The 19564-nt window shown below is 36.6% G+C and overlaps 1 protein-coding gene across 5 annotated transcripts in view; it reads left to right on the plus strand.

The window, feature by feature from the left end:
• Positions 1–19564, plus strand: part of FNDC3A (fibronectin type III domain containing 3A) — a 114770-nt gene that overhangs the window by 32347 nt on the left and 62859 nt on the right. For 4 of the 5 annotated variants that reach the window (XM_050333074.1, XM_050333075.1, XM_050333073.1 and 1 more), the window contains one exon: positions 6341–6416. The exons of the other annotated variant lie outside the window; for it this stretch is intronic. In XM_050333074.1, coding sequence (XP_050189031.1) covers positions 6341–6416 — 76 coding nt within the window. The remainder of the gene's footprint in view (positions 1–6340; positions 6417–19564) is intronic. 5 annotated transcript variants of the gene reach the window in all.

Genomic DNA, 19564 nt, shown 5'->3' on the forward strand with positions numbered 1-19564 from the left:
TTTTTAAATTTTCTTGTACATTGAGTAGTTAATAACCTCTTCTGTGGACAGAGAGGCTCTTAATATAAAAGCATTTATTTGGGCAACACAGTTTGTTACCTGCTACGAAAGATTTGAAAATGTGGCTGTGAATACCAAACTTGTAAATTAAGTTTTATTGTATCTGACTTGATTCTCTCGATGTTTGTGCTGACTTAGAAGAAGTATAACCTGTTTCAGTCACTACTGTCCTTTAAGAAATATAGGTATTATTTTAACTGGGCTGTAGAATATATAATGCTTAATATCATCATTATATGGTAAGGATAAGTTAGACTCTCTTCCATAAAACTTATTCAAATGGGATCTGCAAAACTTCCCCAAATTAGAAAGGTCTTCATTACTTTATGTAGTAGAGTAGAGGAGAATGTTAGCAACTGTCTCAATTCTGGATGTGTTTTGTTTTTCTGTGTGAAATAGTATCTAGTATACTTCTAAACACAATCATTTGTTGTTTGGGTGTTGGGTTTTTGCTGTTCTTTTTTTTTTTACTTTGGACTAAATTTGAACTTTTAGAACCTAAGCAATAAATTAAAAATACTATTAATATTTTGCATATGTAGGGTTTTTTAAATAGAATCCTTTTTACCTTACAGGTCCACTGCATATATGTAATTGATAGAAGTGGCAAAAAAATTTTGAGGACTAGTTTTTGACTGGCTGTATCATGTGTGTTTATTTGGAGAGAAAACTTTGTTCTTTAGCTTTTACATTTTAATTGGAGAACTGCTTTTGCACATGTATAATTGTGAGCAAAAGAAGAAAAATGTGTCAGACTTGCTATGAGATCTTTCATGAAGTTAGTTTTTAGAGCTCTTTGAGCTGTTTCACGGTTTACTTATCAGCTTTTTATTTTTTCCCCTCCAGTGACAGAAATAATTTGGACTTCTACTTGTATTTACAGTTTCTGCTATGGAAGTAGCATCCTTGTGGATTAGTCCTAAGCTGCTTTTGTTTTCCTGCTCTGCAAGTCCTTAACCTCATCTAGGGTCCTTATCAGGATGAATCCAATTTTGATATTGGTACTTTCCAATAACATCCATAGGTTTATTTCCTTTTCGTTACTAACCACAAGATGAAGAATAGTTATTAATTGTGCTAGCCTATTTATAGTTAATCTCTTTTTTTTTGACACTGAAAGTACCAGGGGAACATTTCCCTTCTTGTTGTAACATAAATATGCGTTTACGATGATGCCACAGGTCTGATGCTGCCCTTCTTTCCTGTCAGCTAGCTGAAATTGTTTTGAAACCTGTCAGTCTGCTAGTGCATCGCTACTTGTGTTAGGAGGATGGAAGTTCAAGTAGAGCGCTCATAGAAGTGCATATCTTACAGAATGAAGGCTTGGTTTTAATTGTTATTTCAGTGGAGTTAATGAGATTTTTGGTTTTAATTAGTGTGCAAAAGAACATATTCAAAACAAAAAGATTAGCTAGTTCTGTGTTTTAAATTCCATTCTGTCCCTCACTGTGCTCCAGTGAAGTAATACATTAACTGTGTCTTTGTCTGGCACAAGCAAAATCTTGGGCTGCTTATGAAAATATTCTTATACCTAAAGACAAGGATTAGTAAAATATAAATCAGCTATATTTTGTATAGTTGCTGTTTTGCTTTTAAAAGACACTGCTGTGACCATATTGGGAGAGCGAAATAACTCCAAGGATCTGCAGTCTCTGCTTCTTGCTGATAAAAGTTACTTCTAGACCTTTTTGGAGATAGGTGTTAACATTTGGCCTTAAGTTTTTCCTTTCTTTGGAAACAGCCCTCTGAGTCAAGGTAGCTGCAGCTCTGCCTTGCACAGATCTCCCTTCCACCTTTTGTTGTTTGTATTCTTAGTTTTACAAGGTTTTTTTCTGACTCTAGCCATTTTTATTAAATTCAGTTATTCTGTGGTAAAAATAAGCCAAATACTTTGAGAAAACATTAAACTCCTTTCCTGCTTCAGCTTGCAGAAACATCCCGTGGTTTCTCTTGCTGATAATGAAGACTTTACTAAATAAAAATTGAAAACATTGAGCATTCTCCTCTTGGAACGTTTGTACTTCTGTTAATTCTCTAGATGCAAGAATTGAATAGTTTCTACTCTGTTCACACTGGTGTAGTAATAATTCATATAGAAGATCTTAAGATGCAATTATTTTTAAATTATCATGTCTGTTGGTGGTAGTATGTCCAAGTCAATGTTGCATATCTCTGTAGGATGTGATTATGCTACTTGAGTTACAATAAAATTATATTTTAATTTGGAATTCTTTGAAGAGAGAAATGTTATAAAGTAGTTTTATATTTTAAAATTGTTGTATTCTAATAGTGTATTTGCCATATCAGACCAGCTCAAATTGAGATTTAAGAAGAAGAGATTTTAAAAGCTACTTAAGAGTGTGTCCCTTAACTAGTCCTTGAAAGATGCAAAATGTAAAACTTCTTCAGGGTACTGTCAGGAACTGTTTATATATTAGTAATTTAAGTGTGCCCAAAATGTTTATGGAAACTGAGGCTAGGTGTCATGAAGCCAGCCAGTTTTAGTAAATCATCTTTTCTTGCAAACTGCCTGGTAAGAGTGATCCCAGGAATAGTTTCCAGTTTTATATGGAAGAAGATTGCTCCTTGGCATCAGCCTGTGTTGTGCTCAGGACTCCCATAGCATATTCATTATTGTCGATGACTGTTCTAGCACCTGGGAATGTTCCTGAGCACTGCTTACTTTTCAAATACATCTGTGGGTTCAGGTATCACTGACACGGTCAAGGGAATGTAGCAGTTTTCCTAGGAGAGATCAGAAATATTAGGACCCCTCAGTTTGCAGAGACTGGGGACAAGGAGGAGGGAATTGCCAAGGCTTAAAAAAAGTATTGAAGGAGTGGATGAAATTTGCTCAGAACTGTTTTTCAGCAAATTCCATAGTGGAGAAACTAGGAAACTTGTAATTAGTAGGAAGGAGATAGTCTTAAAATGTCTAAAAACTTGCTGCCATGGGAAGTTGTGGAGGCTGTTCAATTCATAAGTGAACTCAAAGAGTTTAGGCAAACTTATGGACTATAACAATGTCTGGTATGAGACTGCAGGAAGTGGCTTGGCTCACTTGCTCCCCTTTAACTGCATCTCAGTTGATGCAGTAGAGTCAAAGTACTGGGCTGGATGGACTGCTGACCCAGTCCTTCAGCACATTTCCTGTGCTCTTAGTGCTCTTGAGCCACTGCCTGAGTTCAAACAGCAATTTCAGGAAAAGCGTACTGAGCTTTCTAATATATGTCATGATTAGTTTTGTTAGGAGAATGGTCTTTGCCAATCTGGGCAATTTAATTAAGCTACTACAAAGCTTAGTATGTTGCTCATTTGGCTTGGATTTATCTTCTAAAATAGCCTTTGTAGAATTAATTAAGTACTATTCAAAAGTATGAGATTTTACTGTTTAAACCCTGACAGTCTTTGGCAACTTGCAAAATGTTATAAGTATTTCAAACTTTAGCCATCTGGCTGGTCATTGTGTTTTATTTGTGCAATATTTTAGCATAAATGTGTAGCTGCACTCTTGTATTGTCAGCCTGTATGTTAATCTCTGGAAAGAGATTTTGTACTGTTTTTCATCATCAACTGTGTTGAGGTCATGTGGATCGTCTTTAAATGACTGTTTAAAGGAAACAATTTATAGTCCCAGTGGAAATGACACAGAACTAGTTTTTGACCTAGTACTCCAAATTCTTAATGGCAATGCCTTAACATGTTTTGAGACGAAAACGTGTTGACTCCAAGTTCTGTTAGGATTGGGAAATTACACTTTTAAATTTTATTAGGTTCTGTTATGGTTGGTTATGCTTTAAAAGTGCTTGTAGGATTCTAGAACCTGTATCAAGATCAAGGCCTCAGTGTCCTAAGTTCACATCATTTTGTTAAGCTCGAGAAGTCCTTAATTAGTGTTTTGTTGATTTAGTAAGAGAAATGGCATTTGAAAAGTGCCCATGTTAAAGGTTACTCCCACTGAGATTGACACATCAGAAATGAGTCTTTAGGTGCTTATGAGTAAAGCAACAGAATTTGTCACAAAATGATTGAAGCATAAGAAGAGAGTCTGAACCATCAGATTTTTCCAAAGCTTTTCACTCAGTTTAAGCCAACATAAGTGTTTTGCCCAGAAGAGGAAGGAGGCCAAGGTCTAGAATATTCAGTGTGAAAGACTCAGGCCTTGGTTTTCAGAAGCACTGGGGTCGGGGTTCATGAAGTAGCATGTTGGCTGATGGGATGTACAAGCCTGCACAAAGCCACCTAGAATGAGATGAATGAGCTATAAATACCAGTCAAGCCCCATTCCCTGTTATTTTAAAAGCAGGCAACAAGGACCAGCTATTGTCCTAAAGCTTTTCTGCTTCTCACGTTTCATATGATGAAGACCAAGAATATTGAGCTGAAAATGGTACAGATTGGTAGATCAGCTGCAGCCAGAATGGCACCTCCCAGGAGTTTGGGTGTCTAAATCAGCCAAAAGACTTGAGCAAATGTAGGTATCCAACCCACACATAACAGATGGAAAGACATTCTCATGTACTGTGAAGCTTTTAGGTGCTTTTATTCCAGTCTAAATTGAAACCTAAAACTTTCAATTGTAGCAGAGAAGGGAGATTACATCAATGAAATGTGTCTTTGAAAAGCTATGCCTGCTTGGGGAATCTGAAAAAGAAATTGTAAGAACTCATCCACTCCTATTTCTCTCCTTTGTCACATTCTGAAGGTGATGATAGCCAGTTGTTAAAAAGCTACCTTCAAACTCTTCTGAATAAACTCTGGCAATACAGTATTTTCTGAAGACCTTCAAGTCTTATTTGAAGTTCATTACTAAAAACATCTTGTTCCTAAGTTTAGATTATATTATGAATGCTAACTCTTAGTCAATTTTTATTAAGGCACACTTCAGAAAATCTGGAAAATTTATTAACATGATAAAATATAAATAGTGATATAGTTCATTGTTTCTTCTCAAAGAGCCTAAAACTTCTAGAAGAAATATATCAAACAACTAAAGATAGTGTTTTTAAAGTGCATGCTCAAACCTGAGCTAAATCAGTGTTGAGTCACGCGGTCCAAGCTTGAAAATGTGAATGTCTATCATATCTCATCAAAGCTATTGCAGCTATGTTGGAGTAGAACATGCCATCTTTTCATTAATTTGTGAAATTACTCTACCAGAAGGGGAGGAATTCATGTGATTTCTGTCTTCTCTTTTCTCCCTTGTATTTCTCTCTGGTATCCTAAAATGAGTAACACTCAAGTTTCCTGGTTTGTTTTAATTTTGTTTGTTTGTTTGTTTTTTGTAGACATGACCAATTTTATTTTCTTTTAGCAGTCTAACAGAGTAAATTTTTGTCCATAATGCTCAGGAGTTGTGTTTGTAAGGATTTCTCTGCCTCTGATTCGTACCAGGAGGAGGATGTAGGCTCCATTTAGACATGTGCAAGCAAGGCTGAAGAAAGATGTGACCAGAAATTATGAAATACACCTGCTCTTTTGCTTTTCCCCCCCTCCTTTGTTCATAATTTTAGCTAGGTTTTTCGTGTTTACAAGCTTTTTTCTCACAGAAGGGCAGGATTCAAATAAGAATACAGAAATTTAAAATGGTAACAGGCTTCTTGTTTGGTACGTCAGACTTCCTCTGTTTATTTTGTCTGATAAGTGTGCTTTGCTATCATTTCTGCATTGCTTGAGTTTACAAAATTAGGATAACCAGCTTTCCACAAATAAAATTATACATATTGTTTCATGCTGGGCATCTGGTGCACTTACTTTGTCATGACTTTTAATAATGTTTTATCGTTAATGAATGTACAAACATGCTTGGGTCGTGTAAAGAAGGAAATGACGCAGAATTTCCCGTATGTTGAAAACTGTTGGGATGAAAATTCAAACACTGGGAATTATAGGCCTCTTTCTGGAAGTTTATGTAATGGTTTGATTAATGTTGAAGTTAATGCAATTTGTTGAAATAATTTAAGCTGTACAAATAGCTTTTTAATTATACTAGGCAGTTGAGAAAATAAAATTTGTATAGGTACTGTTTTACTTGTTATGCTCTCCTTCTTTGAAAAATGTTTGTTTAAAAATATCTGTGCTTGTTCTTGCTCTTATTTCTTTGTCTGTGGGATGAAGGCAACAAGCAGTGTGAACTGAAAAATAATATATTTCCTAACTGGGGAAAAAAAAAAGTTTTACTGGGAAAAAAACTTTTTTTTTCTTTTTTTTTTTTTTACACATACCAGACTTCTGTAACATGTTCCTGTGTAATGGTTGTAAACACTCTTTTATTTTTAAGGTTATTCTTGTGCAAGTTAATCCAGGGGAAACATTTACAATAAGAAGAGAAGATGGACAGTATCAGTGCATTACAGGTAAAGCTGATAAATTTATTTTAATATTTCCTGAGTCTGAATCAGGATTAATAAAAGGCAATTTGTGGTGTTGAAAATAAAAGACTGACAGAACTTATTTTAAATACAAGGGCTGTTTAAAGACCTAAAAGACTATATGCTAAGCATCGTTGGATTTAGATTTCCCTACCATAAACAAAGTACTTTTCCTTATATTAGATGAAATTAAATTTCTTGGGGAGGGCAAGGGTGGGAACATTTTCAGCTTGCAAAGCAAACAGGGAAATGCTGTTGTAGCAAATTTTGACTAACCTCATTTATTGCACAGGCCTCAAATCAAAAGCTATAGTTAATATGGTTTGAGGAGGATTTTTTTTTTTATTTTTAGCTGTCATGTAGACATTGTTTCCCACTACTAGTTTCTCATCTGTATGGGCCACATTGCATTATTTCTGAGTTCTAGCAAGTGCAACTTTAAAATACAAACGCTTCGTTTAAGTGTAGCACCCCGTTATGCAATGGTCAGTTTGGATATTGTTTTCTATTCTGAATGTCAGTAGCTACCCATTAGGCATCTCTAGAAGAGGTACCACAAGAAATGAGCAGTCAGCTATTGCTGTTTAGAATACCATTTTACTGTGTTATAGGAGAGTAACCACAGATTCAGCTATGGGATCAAAGTTTTGCTCTCTATCTTCTGGGCCAGTGAACTCTGCCTTCTTTTTTTTCTGAATGTTGGCCCAGCTTCAACAGAGACTGTTCTGGGAATTTGAAGCAAGTATTTTCATCTCCTTTCCCTCTTCACTCCAATCTGAGAAGAATCAAAAGGTCTGGTTTCCAATGTCACAGGCAGGTCCTTTGGCTACAAAATAACCTATTAAAAGGAGGCCTTGGATCTTAATTAGGTTTATATTGACAGTTCTTAAAGTTTACATGTCTGTTAACATCATATTTCAAAACTTTGTGCTGATTGCACGGTATTGTTTCATCCTTTGAGCCACAAATGGATCAGTGTTGCAGCTCATGGTTCTATAGGGCTTATTTGAAATATGGTATTACCTGAGGGGAATATATGTAGAATATGGCAGTACCTGAGGGGAACATAGTGAATTTTGTCTTGCAATTCAAGTTAAAGAACAAATAAAATGTGTTTTGTTTCTGTTGAACAAAATACTGAGGAGAGTGGCATGTATTGCATGTTTGCTTCTGATTTTTGATTTATCAAATGGTCTTAGTGGTGAGGAATTAATTGGCGCTTTCCTTGCATGGTCATCTTCAAAGCAGGAAGTGTTTAATGAACTGCAAAAATATTGAGATCATATCTTTAGAGATACACTCTAACCTTTCGTGGTACAGCTTTTATCCTTGCCTGGTCCTGCTTGCTTTCCGAGGAGGCAGCTCACCATTGTGATTTGATTCAACTGTGGATTTCTTCATGCTTTGAATATGAAAGTGAGCATAAGCAGTTATTAGACAGTTGTTCCTGGGACTCACTAACTGTGAGCTGAGGTACAGTATTTACAACTTTCCTGAAAAGTGCTGCTGGCAATCTAGAAACCTACATCCCAGATCAGTTCCAGAGCTTTTGCAAACCTCCTGTCATACAGACATTCTCCTTGTCCTTCCCCCTTCCTGGAGATAAAATTGTGGTTTATACTTGGTAGTTAAATAGGGGGCATAAAGTTTTTTTCATATCTGTACATTCACTAATCTTGGTACAGAATCCGAGTTGCACATGATCTTGTGAATATTGCTTTTCTCATCTATTCTTACCACTCTTGGGACATTTCTGTGTTTTGAGTGCTATGCCAATGGATCTTTCCACCTTTTGTTTTGTTGGGTCTGTCTGGCTTAAAGAAGAAATTTCCTTAGTACTTGATGCTGTAGCTTTTTTCATTGTATGTATTGCAAGTAATGAGGAGTGTCTACTGTCCTGTTTTCTGTGTAGAGATTTGTATAAAGTGAACAATTTCAGATGGTGAAAGCTATAGAGAGTAATTTGGTATTGGTGGTCCCTTTTTTTCTGCTACAACTTCTCAAAAATAGTCAGCCCTTGACTTGTCTACAAAATGAATGACCAGTCTGCAAAATGAGTTAAAACTGCAGGAGTCTATTGCATTGTCTCTAAAGAAAAAAAGCTCATATCAGTTCCTTGGTTGTTTCTTCATTGTATGCACTCAGTTATTAGATGAAATCAAAGTTAAAGATGTAGAAATATATAATGAGAATGGTCTGGATAAATGTACAGAGATGCTTATTTTAGAAAAGGCATGAAGAAGGCCAAGGTGACTGAAATGTAGTGGAGATGCAGTCAGTGGGAAGTTAATTTAGTCATTATAATTATTCTTAATACTTTTCAAATGTAGTTTTTCCTGTAAATATTTACCCATCTTTATACCCTTTTCTAAATGTATTAACCTAGAAGTCTCTGTGAAAGCATATATGCAGCTTTTTCATGAGTGTACTATGTATAGAATTGAAATTATGTAAGTGTAGTGCTAAAATGAAAGAGTGGAAGTTGAGAAGTAGCGAGCTGCTTCTGGATTCCCAGTAGAAGCGCAGATACCCAGATACATTAGTTTGGATGATTTGGTAAGTCTCGCTTCCTTGGATAATTCTGGATCTCTCTTGTGCTTTGTTGCTGGTCAGTTCACCTTGAGATTGTGCTGTCTGCTGAAGTCAATGTGAATTGTTAATAAATCTAACCATAATGTTAATTGTATTATCTTACATCATATAGTTGTCTGTTGGAAACATTGAGATGCTCCATCAATCTTTGTGCTGCTCTTGTCAGATATTCTATTTGTAAAGAGAACTATCCTTACTTTGGCAATACTATACATATGGTAGAACTTCTCAACCTGAAAATAATGAGTCAGTGTCTCTTCAGGAGAAAGAGAGGTGTGACTAAAGTGACTGTTTAGAGCTGTCCTTGAATCAATGAAGTAATGAAAACGTAAAGCACTAATTAATGGAGAAGCAAACAGTGCATTTTCTGTGAGCCACCCTTCTGAAGAAAATGCTGCATTTACACACAGGTTTTTGTGTTGACTTACCATCTGTTTTCTGGTATAGCTCTTAGATGATTTGTAAAACCTTGACTGTTTTGGAACTACATTAAGCGAGTAAAGAAATGGCTTCTTAATGTTGGCCCCTTCCATGGGAGTTAGGATTGGGTGAAAATGCACTTAAGAATATTTCCTGGTTTGAAATCTCTTGAGGATGGCAAAAGAGCAGTGATGGTTAAGGGACCTTTTATCCTTAGTGAATCCTATTACTTTATTTTGGTGGAGTTTTGATGACTTAAAATAATGTGTGTATTTTATTCTTAATTTCTGTAAAATAAGAAGCGTGATTGCTTTATATTTCTGTAGTTAACACTATTGGATCATAGTTGTTTTTCTGTTGTGTGTATTTTGACCTAAATACAACTTTGAATGAGCACTCTGGGTACCAATGGCCATTTTTTCTGATTTTATAAAAGATTTTCTTTGCCTGCATAGTGATTTGTCTGATACTCATGACTTCTGCTCCCCCTTGATATAACTTCAATTTAAACCATTTGTCAGTCTCTAACTTTACAAAAGCACTGCGCTTTGCTTGCTGGATAGATAGGAAGATATCTCTGTATCCATGTGTTAGACCAAAATGTTTAGTTTCAGTAGAGCTCTTTTAAATTTATGAAAATTTTCTCACATTCTAGAAATACACAGACTTCTGTGGAAACCTTCCTTAAGCCAAAATTTTCTTCTGTTAAAATGAAATAATCAGCTACATTACAGTGATTCAGAAAACCAGGTTTGAAATATATGAATGGGCTCTCTTTGTAGAAGTGAATTACTGCAGATCACTCATTCATGAATCCTTCCTATTGCAGAATAAATGAATGAAGATGACTCATCTTGAGCACATTTTATAACAGTCCCAAGTTACAGCTAAAGGCTATTAAATGTTACTTGACATAATAAGAGAGACCATGTTCTATATGTCTCTGCAAAGGAAAATTGCCATTTTCATAATAGAATAAGAAGACTTATGTAAATTAGAATGAGTCATAAATACTCCATGCTTTGAAATTAAATGAAGTATCAGTATTAAGGTTAGTCTCTGGGATAAAAGTTAAGCAAGCTTAACCTAATTTTTTCTCTTGAAATAAGAAATGCAATACTTCTGAAAAGTGTTTTCAAGGAAGTCAAGAGGAAAAGAAGATACATCAATTCTGAGACTGCAGTAGTGAATCACAAACTTTAATTGATTCTAAGATTAACTTCAGCTTTGCAACACCAAACCTGCCCATATCCAGAGTATTGTGTGAATAGAGCTGTAAGAGAATCACAGAATGGTTTGAGTTGGAAGGGACCTTCAAAGGTCATCTAATTCCAACCTCCCTGACATGGGCAGGGGCACCTTTCACTAGACCGAGTTTCTCAGAGCCCCATCCAGTCTGGCCTCGGACACTGTCAGGGATGGGGCATCCACAGCTTCTCTGGACAACCTGTACCAGTGCCTCATAAACCCCCTTTATGTGTTCAAAGGCTGCATTAAGGTATCCCCAGTACCTTCTCTTCTCCAGGCTGAACAACCACAACTCTCTCAGCCTGTCTTCATAGCAGAGGTGCTCCAGCGTTCCAGTCATTTTCGTGGCACTCCTGTGGACCCACTCCAACAATCCATGTCTTGTACTGAGGAACCCAGTACTCCAGGGAGGGTCTCAAAAGAGCAGAGGGGCAGAATCACCTCCCTCAACCTGCTGGCCGTGCTGCTATTTGATGCAGCCCAGGGTATGATTGGATTTCTGGGCTGCAAGTACACATTGTCAGCTTGTGTCTAGTTTTTCATCCAGCATTACCCCCAAGTCATCTGCAGGGCTGCTCTTAATCTATGATCTACTGTTTTCTGCTGTCAGGTTTTGTGTGGTTTTGATTGTTTACAGATAGTGTTCGAGCAGCCAAACTGAACATCTTGAAATCCAAGCTGCTATTTAAGTACATTTGAACCAAAAAAGAACCCTAGATTTATCTTATTCTCATATCTTCTGGTGCTTTAGTGTTGAGTTTTATCTAAAACTAATTTATTAATATTGGAGGTTGTTAAAGATCATCCTAAATTCTGTACAATTTGCCACAGACCCCTCAGAAGGGACTTTGTTAGTTGCTAATGGTCACTGGGAGATGATTTTCTCACAAGACCACCACTACTTATTATCAAATACTAAACCACTGTGCTAGGTGGAGGAAATGTGTGCTGTCATTCTGTGGTGATTTTAGAATGTACAGGGATACTTGGCACTGCAGTAGTGATCCCATTTGTTGACCTTAAGGGTGACATCATCTCTAGAAATACCGTATCTTGTTTGTTAATTTACTTGATATCCACTTTAGCACTGGGCTAGGTTTAGAAATAAAAGACTGTTTATTTAAGTACACAGTTCTGTAGTAATGGAACAAACTAGCAAAAGCAATAAAATACTGTTAACAGAAGTTCTCTCTTTGAGCAGCTCTAGTCTTCTAGGTAGCTTAAGAGCTTGGATAATGAACTCCTTACAAGTAACCTGGATGTGTATTACAAAGTTCTAGTCTTTAGTTTTCCTGCTCCTGTTAAGAATAGCTTACTGAAGCCTCCCAGGGAAGCCACTCTAGGTAATCTTTCTTTTCTTTCTGTAGCTCAAAAAGAAATTAATTCTTTGCCCTTGTTTCCATTTTCCTGTTTCTCATTTCAACTGAAATGTTGCATGATGACATGTGAAAGTTAATTTGCCTTCCTTTTCATCTTCAATGATACTTTGCAGCTTTTCTCCACTGTAGCCTTCTGAAAACACAGATATAAACTTTTATACATCAGTTCATTAAAAAAAAAAAATCAAAACAACCCCACCTTAAATGGTAAATAATCTCAGTTGTCTTCTCCTTTCCTTCTGTGTTAATGCTATAGAAGACCGAACATGTTATATGAGGCTGAAACTGGATATGGATACTTAGGTTAGCATCCTCTTCTACATATTAATTTTAGGATCTCCATCGGAAGTATTCAGAGGGCCTTCATAAGAGGCATTGAGGGAAGCTAAGACAAGTTAACTGAAAGTATGGGGTCACAGCAATTACAGTGACTTACAGCTACTTAACTCTTGGTTGAGAATGTCCCTGTAGAGAGTAAGAGCTGAGTCTAGGAGTAGCTTAATTTTAAAGCTCCTCTGTTTGGAAATTGCTTTCAATATACACAATTTAAAAATTGTTTCATAGATTTTTGTATTTCTTCATATCTACAGCCAAACTAAAAGTAATAAGAATGTTATTATTGGTCAGCTGTGTGGGAGTATGTCTGCAGAGGAGATGTATTTCTCTTTTGTGCTGCAATAAGATGATGAGAAAAAGTAGCTGCAAAACGTGGTTGTAGCAGCTTGATTTGGAGCTGTCTCATTCTGAAATAACTTTAAGTAGGACCTGCTCTTTTTATACCTTAGACTAATAAACAGAGTGCAAATATTGTTGAAGACTTAACCCTTCTGCCTTTTATAAAAGGCTTAAATTCAGATCTCTTTCACAGTGTTGATTGTAGTGTGTTTTAGGGAAAACATAGTTTTTCTGCCATTGATTTCCATTTAAAATGTGTTAAATAGGTTCAGTTTCTTTATACGGACAAAACATATCTATAATATTTTTGCCTTGGCTGTTTTCTAATTTTTCTATTAGAAGTTTTTCTAACTTTTCTTCTATCTTATTTTATTGCAAGACATTAATGAGTTCGTAACATACTGTATTCATCATAAGGTGTTCAGTCAGGTTCTCCTTTTTCTCTTTGATTTTCCTGTATATACAGTTCAGTTAATCTTTCCTTGTACCTTCTTTAATCTTCTCCTTTATTCCCTTTTTTCACTACATTGCAAGCTCCTCGCTGCAAACTCAACCTGACTCTAGGAAGGTTCTGGAGATATTTGTTTGAAATATCAGTTCTTGAGCTGCATACTGAAGGCATCTAATTTTAGGTGTCTAAATGTGTGTTTCTATATGTGGCCTTGGATCTAAGCTCCCATTTGAAGCTAGTGAAGGTTTAGTCACTAGCTGTAGTACACTCAGTGCTTTTCAGCTGACATCAGTTTGCACTCAATAGCTCTCCAAGCTCCACCATCTGTACCAAGTAGATCTCCACTTGCTGTAATGGGAGTTTTAAGCCCTAACTTGCATGCAAACTCATAATTTTAGATACCTAAATGAAGTGTCTTCATTCTGGAGCTAAAGCCTGAAATAAATAAGGCTACATCCTGAAGATGCCTCATTTGGGTGTGTTGATTCGCAGTTGTACACACAGTGAATGTCTTTGTCTTCAAGCATTTGAACTCTTTGAGCTCATCCATTTCTGTGAGCATCTGATATCTCGTTTTACATGGAGGGTACTGGTACTTGGAGGTGCATGGTGAGAAGGGAATGACAACCCTAAGTTGCAGCTAAGAATAACTCCAAAACTTGGTTCCCTGTAGTCAGGCATGTCTAGCTCACAAGGCTGTGACAGTATTAACTTAAACTGCTGAGATGCAGGTACTACTGTTGCCTGAGTTTGGAATCAGTTGGATGAGCTTTGTGTGAAGCATGTTAAGCTTGACAGGCCTGCATCTGGCAATATTATGATAGTGCTTTGGCATTGGAGTCAGTTAGTCTGATTTGTTGCCTGACTATGCTGTTGATGGGGAAAAAATAGCCTTGTATTGCTTGCTTTATGGGAGGAAAAGACAGGAAAATTCATGTAGGATCTCTTCTTGGTTTCTAGCGTAAGTAGAAAGTTTGCCTAGTGTAAGCAGTTAGCAGTTTGAACTAAATCAAAAATCAGAGATGCAGGCATTTCATTTGATATTGTCACTTAATGTCCTAACATTTAGGATAACTTACACTGATAGCATTTTCAATATCTTGATTAGATGCAACCTCATTGATTGAAATAATAAAGATTCATGAAGATGGCTTATTAAATAGAGGAAGAAGTTTCTTAATTTCATTATCTGATTATTTAAAAGCAAATGGAGCTTTTATTTTATAGAAACTCAAACTTGATGTTTTTAAGTGGACTTTGTACTGGGTATCATAAAAATGGAAAGGCTAGAACTTTGTGCATAAAGGACTTTTGCTAGATTCTCTTTCACCACTGTGTACAGTATGAGTACATGCTGGTGTGTTACCTGTTGGCAAATGCTGCAGATTTCTAGATGAGACCCCAGGAAAGTTCTTTATAGTTCACCCTGTGAGATTAATGTTTTATTGCTAAATTCTTGATGTATAGCTGTAGCTGTCAAAGGACTCAGACTTTTATCACAGAATTACTGTTAATAAGAAATAGCTTTGAATTAATTTGATTTACTCTTGTCCTATTTGTGCTTCACATAGTAGTCATGGCTGCCTTATTGTGTGAACCCCTGTCAAGCACTTGGTAGTTGTGAAGGGTGGCAGACAAACTGGGAAGGAAAACAGTCTTCATGGTTGTGGAGCTGCTCTCCTGGCCATTGTTTTTCCAGAGTTCCTCAAAACAGAGCAAGTTCCTCATACATGCCCAGGCTGCCACAGCCATGCCAGCAGTTTACAGGTTCTGACATTGCTCTGCCTTCATGCTTTATCTGATGCCAGAAGTTCTTGAGTACCCAGAGGGTCAAGGCAGCAGTGAAAAGAGACCAGGAGGTTAGTCTTCCTTTCCTTAATTTTCACACGTGCAAGGCTACTGAGTTGTGTGTGTGGGTCCAAGTACACTTTTCTCACAAGAATATTATATCTAATTATATGTTGCAACTTTGAATCCAGGGATTTTCTAATTCTGTTCTTGGTTAGCTTTTTTTTTTCTAATGGATGAATCAGCAACACATGGCTTGATAGATATGGCTGTGCATGTGTTATTAATAGTAAATTAATAGTTGTCTTTTTTTGACTGTCTGTGAAATGACTGAGGTTTTGTCAGCTTGCATGACTTACATGATCATGACATTCTTCAACTTTATTTAAAATCATGGTAATAAAACTTCCTTTCCCCTTCTTCCTTTTGCAGACATGCAGCAATCTGTTTTACATCTAAAGCAGTTTATTACCCAAATGAGGGAAAGAAAGAAGACGCAGAAGATAACAAGGCCATTACAAACATATAGCCTAGCTGTGCACAAACATAAACAGCTCCCGTGTAATGTGAGTTAAAGACCAGTTACAAGCTATGTAAGTTCAGCCACTTAAAGCCATTAAGAAACAATGTAATCGCATGAGGTTTCAAACAAAGGTAGAAGGGCCAAATTCACTGATAGTGAATACGGCTACATACGGTGCTGTTCTTTCTTGTTTCTTTTTGCCAAAGAGAAGCTCTTTTTTGCACTTCAAAGGGCTTTCCAGTTGTCCTTCTAGAAAACAGAGTTGTCGAGATCAGGTGCCCTAGGACACCATCCAAAGAGCCTCAGATTTTTTCAAGTGACTGTACAGCACCCAGTAACTTGTAGATGGGTCTCAGGTTAATGGTTTTGGAGCTACTGGAGAATCTGACTACACTTTCCTTCCCTTTTGATTAATCAGCTACTCTGTGAGGATGTGGTTCATCTCCTTTGCCTGTTCTCAATTTTTTTCCCCATAACCCATTCTCCAGCAGTTGCACTTGTCCTTTCCCTTTGGTGCCCTGTATATGGACCATTTTCATAAATACTGTTCATACTGTGTTTCCCTTGGATGATCTTGATAGCTGTATTCAAAGGTAGAATGGATGTGCCTTCCAAGGCAACCAAAGAAAGAGCTGCAGTAAGAACTGTAAATGTCAAACTGATAGTCTATATTAATAATTCTTAGAAGGAGTTAATATGGATTTGTAGTTTCAATAAGATGTAAGTTCCTGTGAGTGGGGTAGTGAGTGTTCCCCATGATGGCCTCTTTCTAATGAAGTATTTCAACAATACTAGAAAAATCTTATGACATACAGACAGGTCATTTAATGTTGAATGATTGTGCTGAACAAAGACCACAAGAGGACCGTGGACTAAGACAAAGTCTTGAAGTAGGGAAAGCCTTATTCCTAAAACACAGCGTTAGCAGGCCAGTTCTCAAAACAAACCAAAAAACCAAAGCAAACAACCAAAGCAGGTGTAAACAATCAAATTCCTGGAAAGAGACAGGCAAAGAACTGTTAGGTCCAAGAGGTGTAAGTTAGTGATACTTCAGCCTTCTAAGAATGAAGAATGAATCAGAATGAGAGTTGAAGATGACAAATAGAAGGAGAAAGAAGTATCTACAGAGAGTTGCCAGCCTTTCTCTTTTTTTCTGTTTATTCCACAACTTGCCTTTAAGATAGTCTCTGGAAAGATGGCATTATAAAGTGAAATGCTACTGTTGCATCCTCAGCTGCTTTAGACTTGAAGACTTTAGACTCTGAAAGGCACCACTCTCTTGACAGAGTTGGTTCTTATGGTTTATGCAGCCAAGAGACATCTCAGTAAAGCTCTTAAGTAGCAGGTAGATTTGGAAAATTACATGAAACGTACTTAAGTTTGCATTTATTCTTTTTGTTATGCTTTCCACATATTTTGTATTTTGTTTCTTGTTTTGTGTTCAGGCAAAGATTTGTTTTGTTAGATATACCAAAAAAGGTACTTTTGACTCTTACCTAGCTTTTAAATTCAGTTTCATCTGAAATCTTACCTGACTTTTTACTCTTATTTTTCAAATGATAATACATACAAATAAAGCTGTCCTGCAGGCAGATCCTTGGGGTGCCTAAAGCCCACTAGGGTAATTTTGGAAGCTAAACTATGTTTTTTCTGAAAGAGATTTTTTTTTTTCTGAATCAGGATCAAAAGCAGAGTGACTTTCTCCAATTAGAGTATGACATTTTTGTGACAGTGCAGTTTTGGATAGCATCTGGTGGTTATACAATGCATATATAAGTGAAAATATATAGTAAGTTACAAGGGCAGTCTGAGCAACTGGAACCAGTTAAAGTTCTTCCAGCATGAATGAGTTTTAAAAGTTACCTGCTAAGAGAGCTGAAAAGTGAAAGTGAGTATCAACAAATACTGATCAGAGGTGCAGAGGACTGGCTAGTATGAGTCTTAACTTCCACTCCTTTCCCTGATTTGTACTGCAGATGGGTACAAGAGATGGATACAGAGGGCAAGCATGAGGTTTTAAGATTGATTATTGACAGTTTGATTGCTTTTAACTTCTGGCCCAAGTGCTTTTCTACACCAGTTGTAAATCTGAAATTATATCTATGTAACCTTTTCAATTAAATATTTGTAAAAGACATGTTTTTACGCTTACTACACCCTTCTAATTCTTATGCAAAGGAAGATTGCATCAGCAGGAGGAAAATGTACCTTGGAAATATCCTATCTTTTCTTCTAATTGCGGCTATATACACATTAAAGTTTCCTTGCATTCCTTTCCAGCAAAGATATAACACATGGTAGACTATTCATATACCCACACAGCCTTATCTGTAGGTTGTTTCTCCAGTTCATCTTCTATCAGGTTTTTAAAATGCTGTCCAGAGTACTGACTTTCCCATAATAGCTTTCCAGCTGTGCATTATGTTTGTTGAATTTCAGTGTGTTGTCACTTTTTTTTCCTAAGTTACTGAGCCTTGTCCTCTCAACTGAAAAATGGATCCATTATTTTTGATGGGAAAGAATCTGGTCTCATGTTGGTGACAGTAGTTAAACAGAAGGGTGTTGGATTTGGAGTTCTTTTCAGAAGCAATTAAAAGTATGGTGCTGGATCATCTTGTATGACACTGTTGTGCTGCCGGGTCTGGACAAGTAGTGCAGAAGCTTAATGTTGGGTAAGGTTATATATGCATAGGATCTAGCTTTAGGAGATATGAAGGCTGGTAAGAAGTAGATAGAAGGACTAGAGAATGCAAGTGTAAAGAATTGGAGGTATGCAGTCAAGTCTTGAGGCCAGATACCTGCATGTTACCTTGCCTCCTTGAAAGCATAGCACAGAATGTTTTGTGATCACTATCTCGAAAGAGCTTCAGCAGAGTAAATAAAACCTTGCTTTTTTTTTTTTTTTTTTTTTTAAAGGTTCTAAATACTGGATGAAATAGGAAAAGATTGAATGCTGAAGCATGATGCACAGCTACCCTAGGATGTAAATCTGTCATTTCTTAATCACTCAGTAACCAATGCACTCGGATATCTTTCAGCTAATGAGATATTCTAGAAAGACTTGGTGTTTCAGAAAAATTGATTATCAAGACAACTCTAATGGCGTAGGAAATCTGTATTCCAGAAATGGCAAAAGATCAACAAGAACATGTATTAATTGTCTAAAAGAGTGTTGTTTGAATGGTGCCCCTGAGTTGGGTGAAATGCAGTTGTATACAATGCAAAGTTGTGCATAAGATTAATGGGGATGCATAGATGGGGATTCCCTCACTTGAAACTTGATAAGGAGGAGGAAGAAGCAAAAGATAATAACTTATCTCAATATTTAACTCAATACTTAACTCAAAAGATAATACTTATCTCCAGGATAATGTATCTGCAACAGTTACTGTGATCATAAAATGCATCATGGCAGTTGTTGCTAGTATAGCTTGGGTCGTTTAGTAGCATTTTACAGGATTCTGCTGAGACTTCAACTGTAATTTGATAGATCATTACAAAAGATTAAATGAAGCTGATTCCAGGTGTCATGAAAAAGAACTGTTAGGATATTCAGGAAAATGAATATAAACAGTAGAAGAGCTTGGTTTGTTTGGCTAAAAATAAGTTTTGTTAGGAATAAGTAAGAAAACACCAGGGATTAAAAAAAAAAAATAAAAAAGAAAAATGAATACCAGAGCTAGTGGCTGGCTGTCAAGTGGTTGTGAAATAACTTTTGTCTAATTACAAGAAACCTTCTGGCTATGTGGGTGAGTGCTCTAGAACATCAGTCCAGTGGGAGACGCATGGGTAAAAGAACTGTTTTAAAATTGATCTTCATACTTTTACGTAGAATCCATTTATGATGGATCTTTATGTAGGATAATGGGGGAGAGGAATGAAACTGCAACTGCAGGTGAATAGACATGATTCATGAGGTATTTTCAGTCCCTGAGCCCTCATGGTCCAGCAACAGATAATTCAGATCTCCTGCATCCAGACAGTAGCAAAGCAATGAAAAGGTTTCTGCACAAAGGACACATTTACTTTCCAGCTATTAAGCAATTTTCTCGTCTCA

Source organism: Myiozetetes cayanensis, unplaced genomic scaffold, assembly GCF_022539395.1.
Source record: "Myiozetetes cayanensis isolate MyiCay16 unplaced genomic scaffold, myiCay2020 scf5-8, whole genome shotgun sequence".
NCBI lineage: Eukaryota > Metazoa > Chordata > Aves > Passeriformes > Tyrannidae > Myiozetetes > Myiozetetes cayanensis.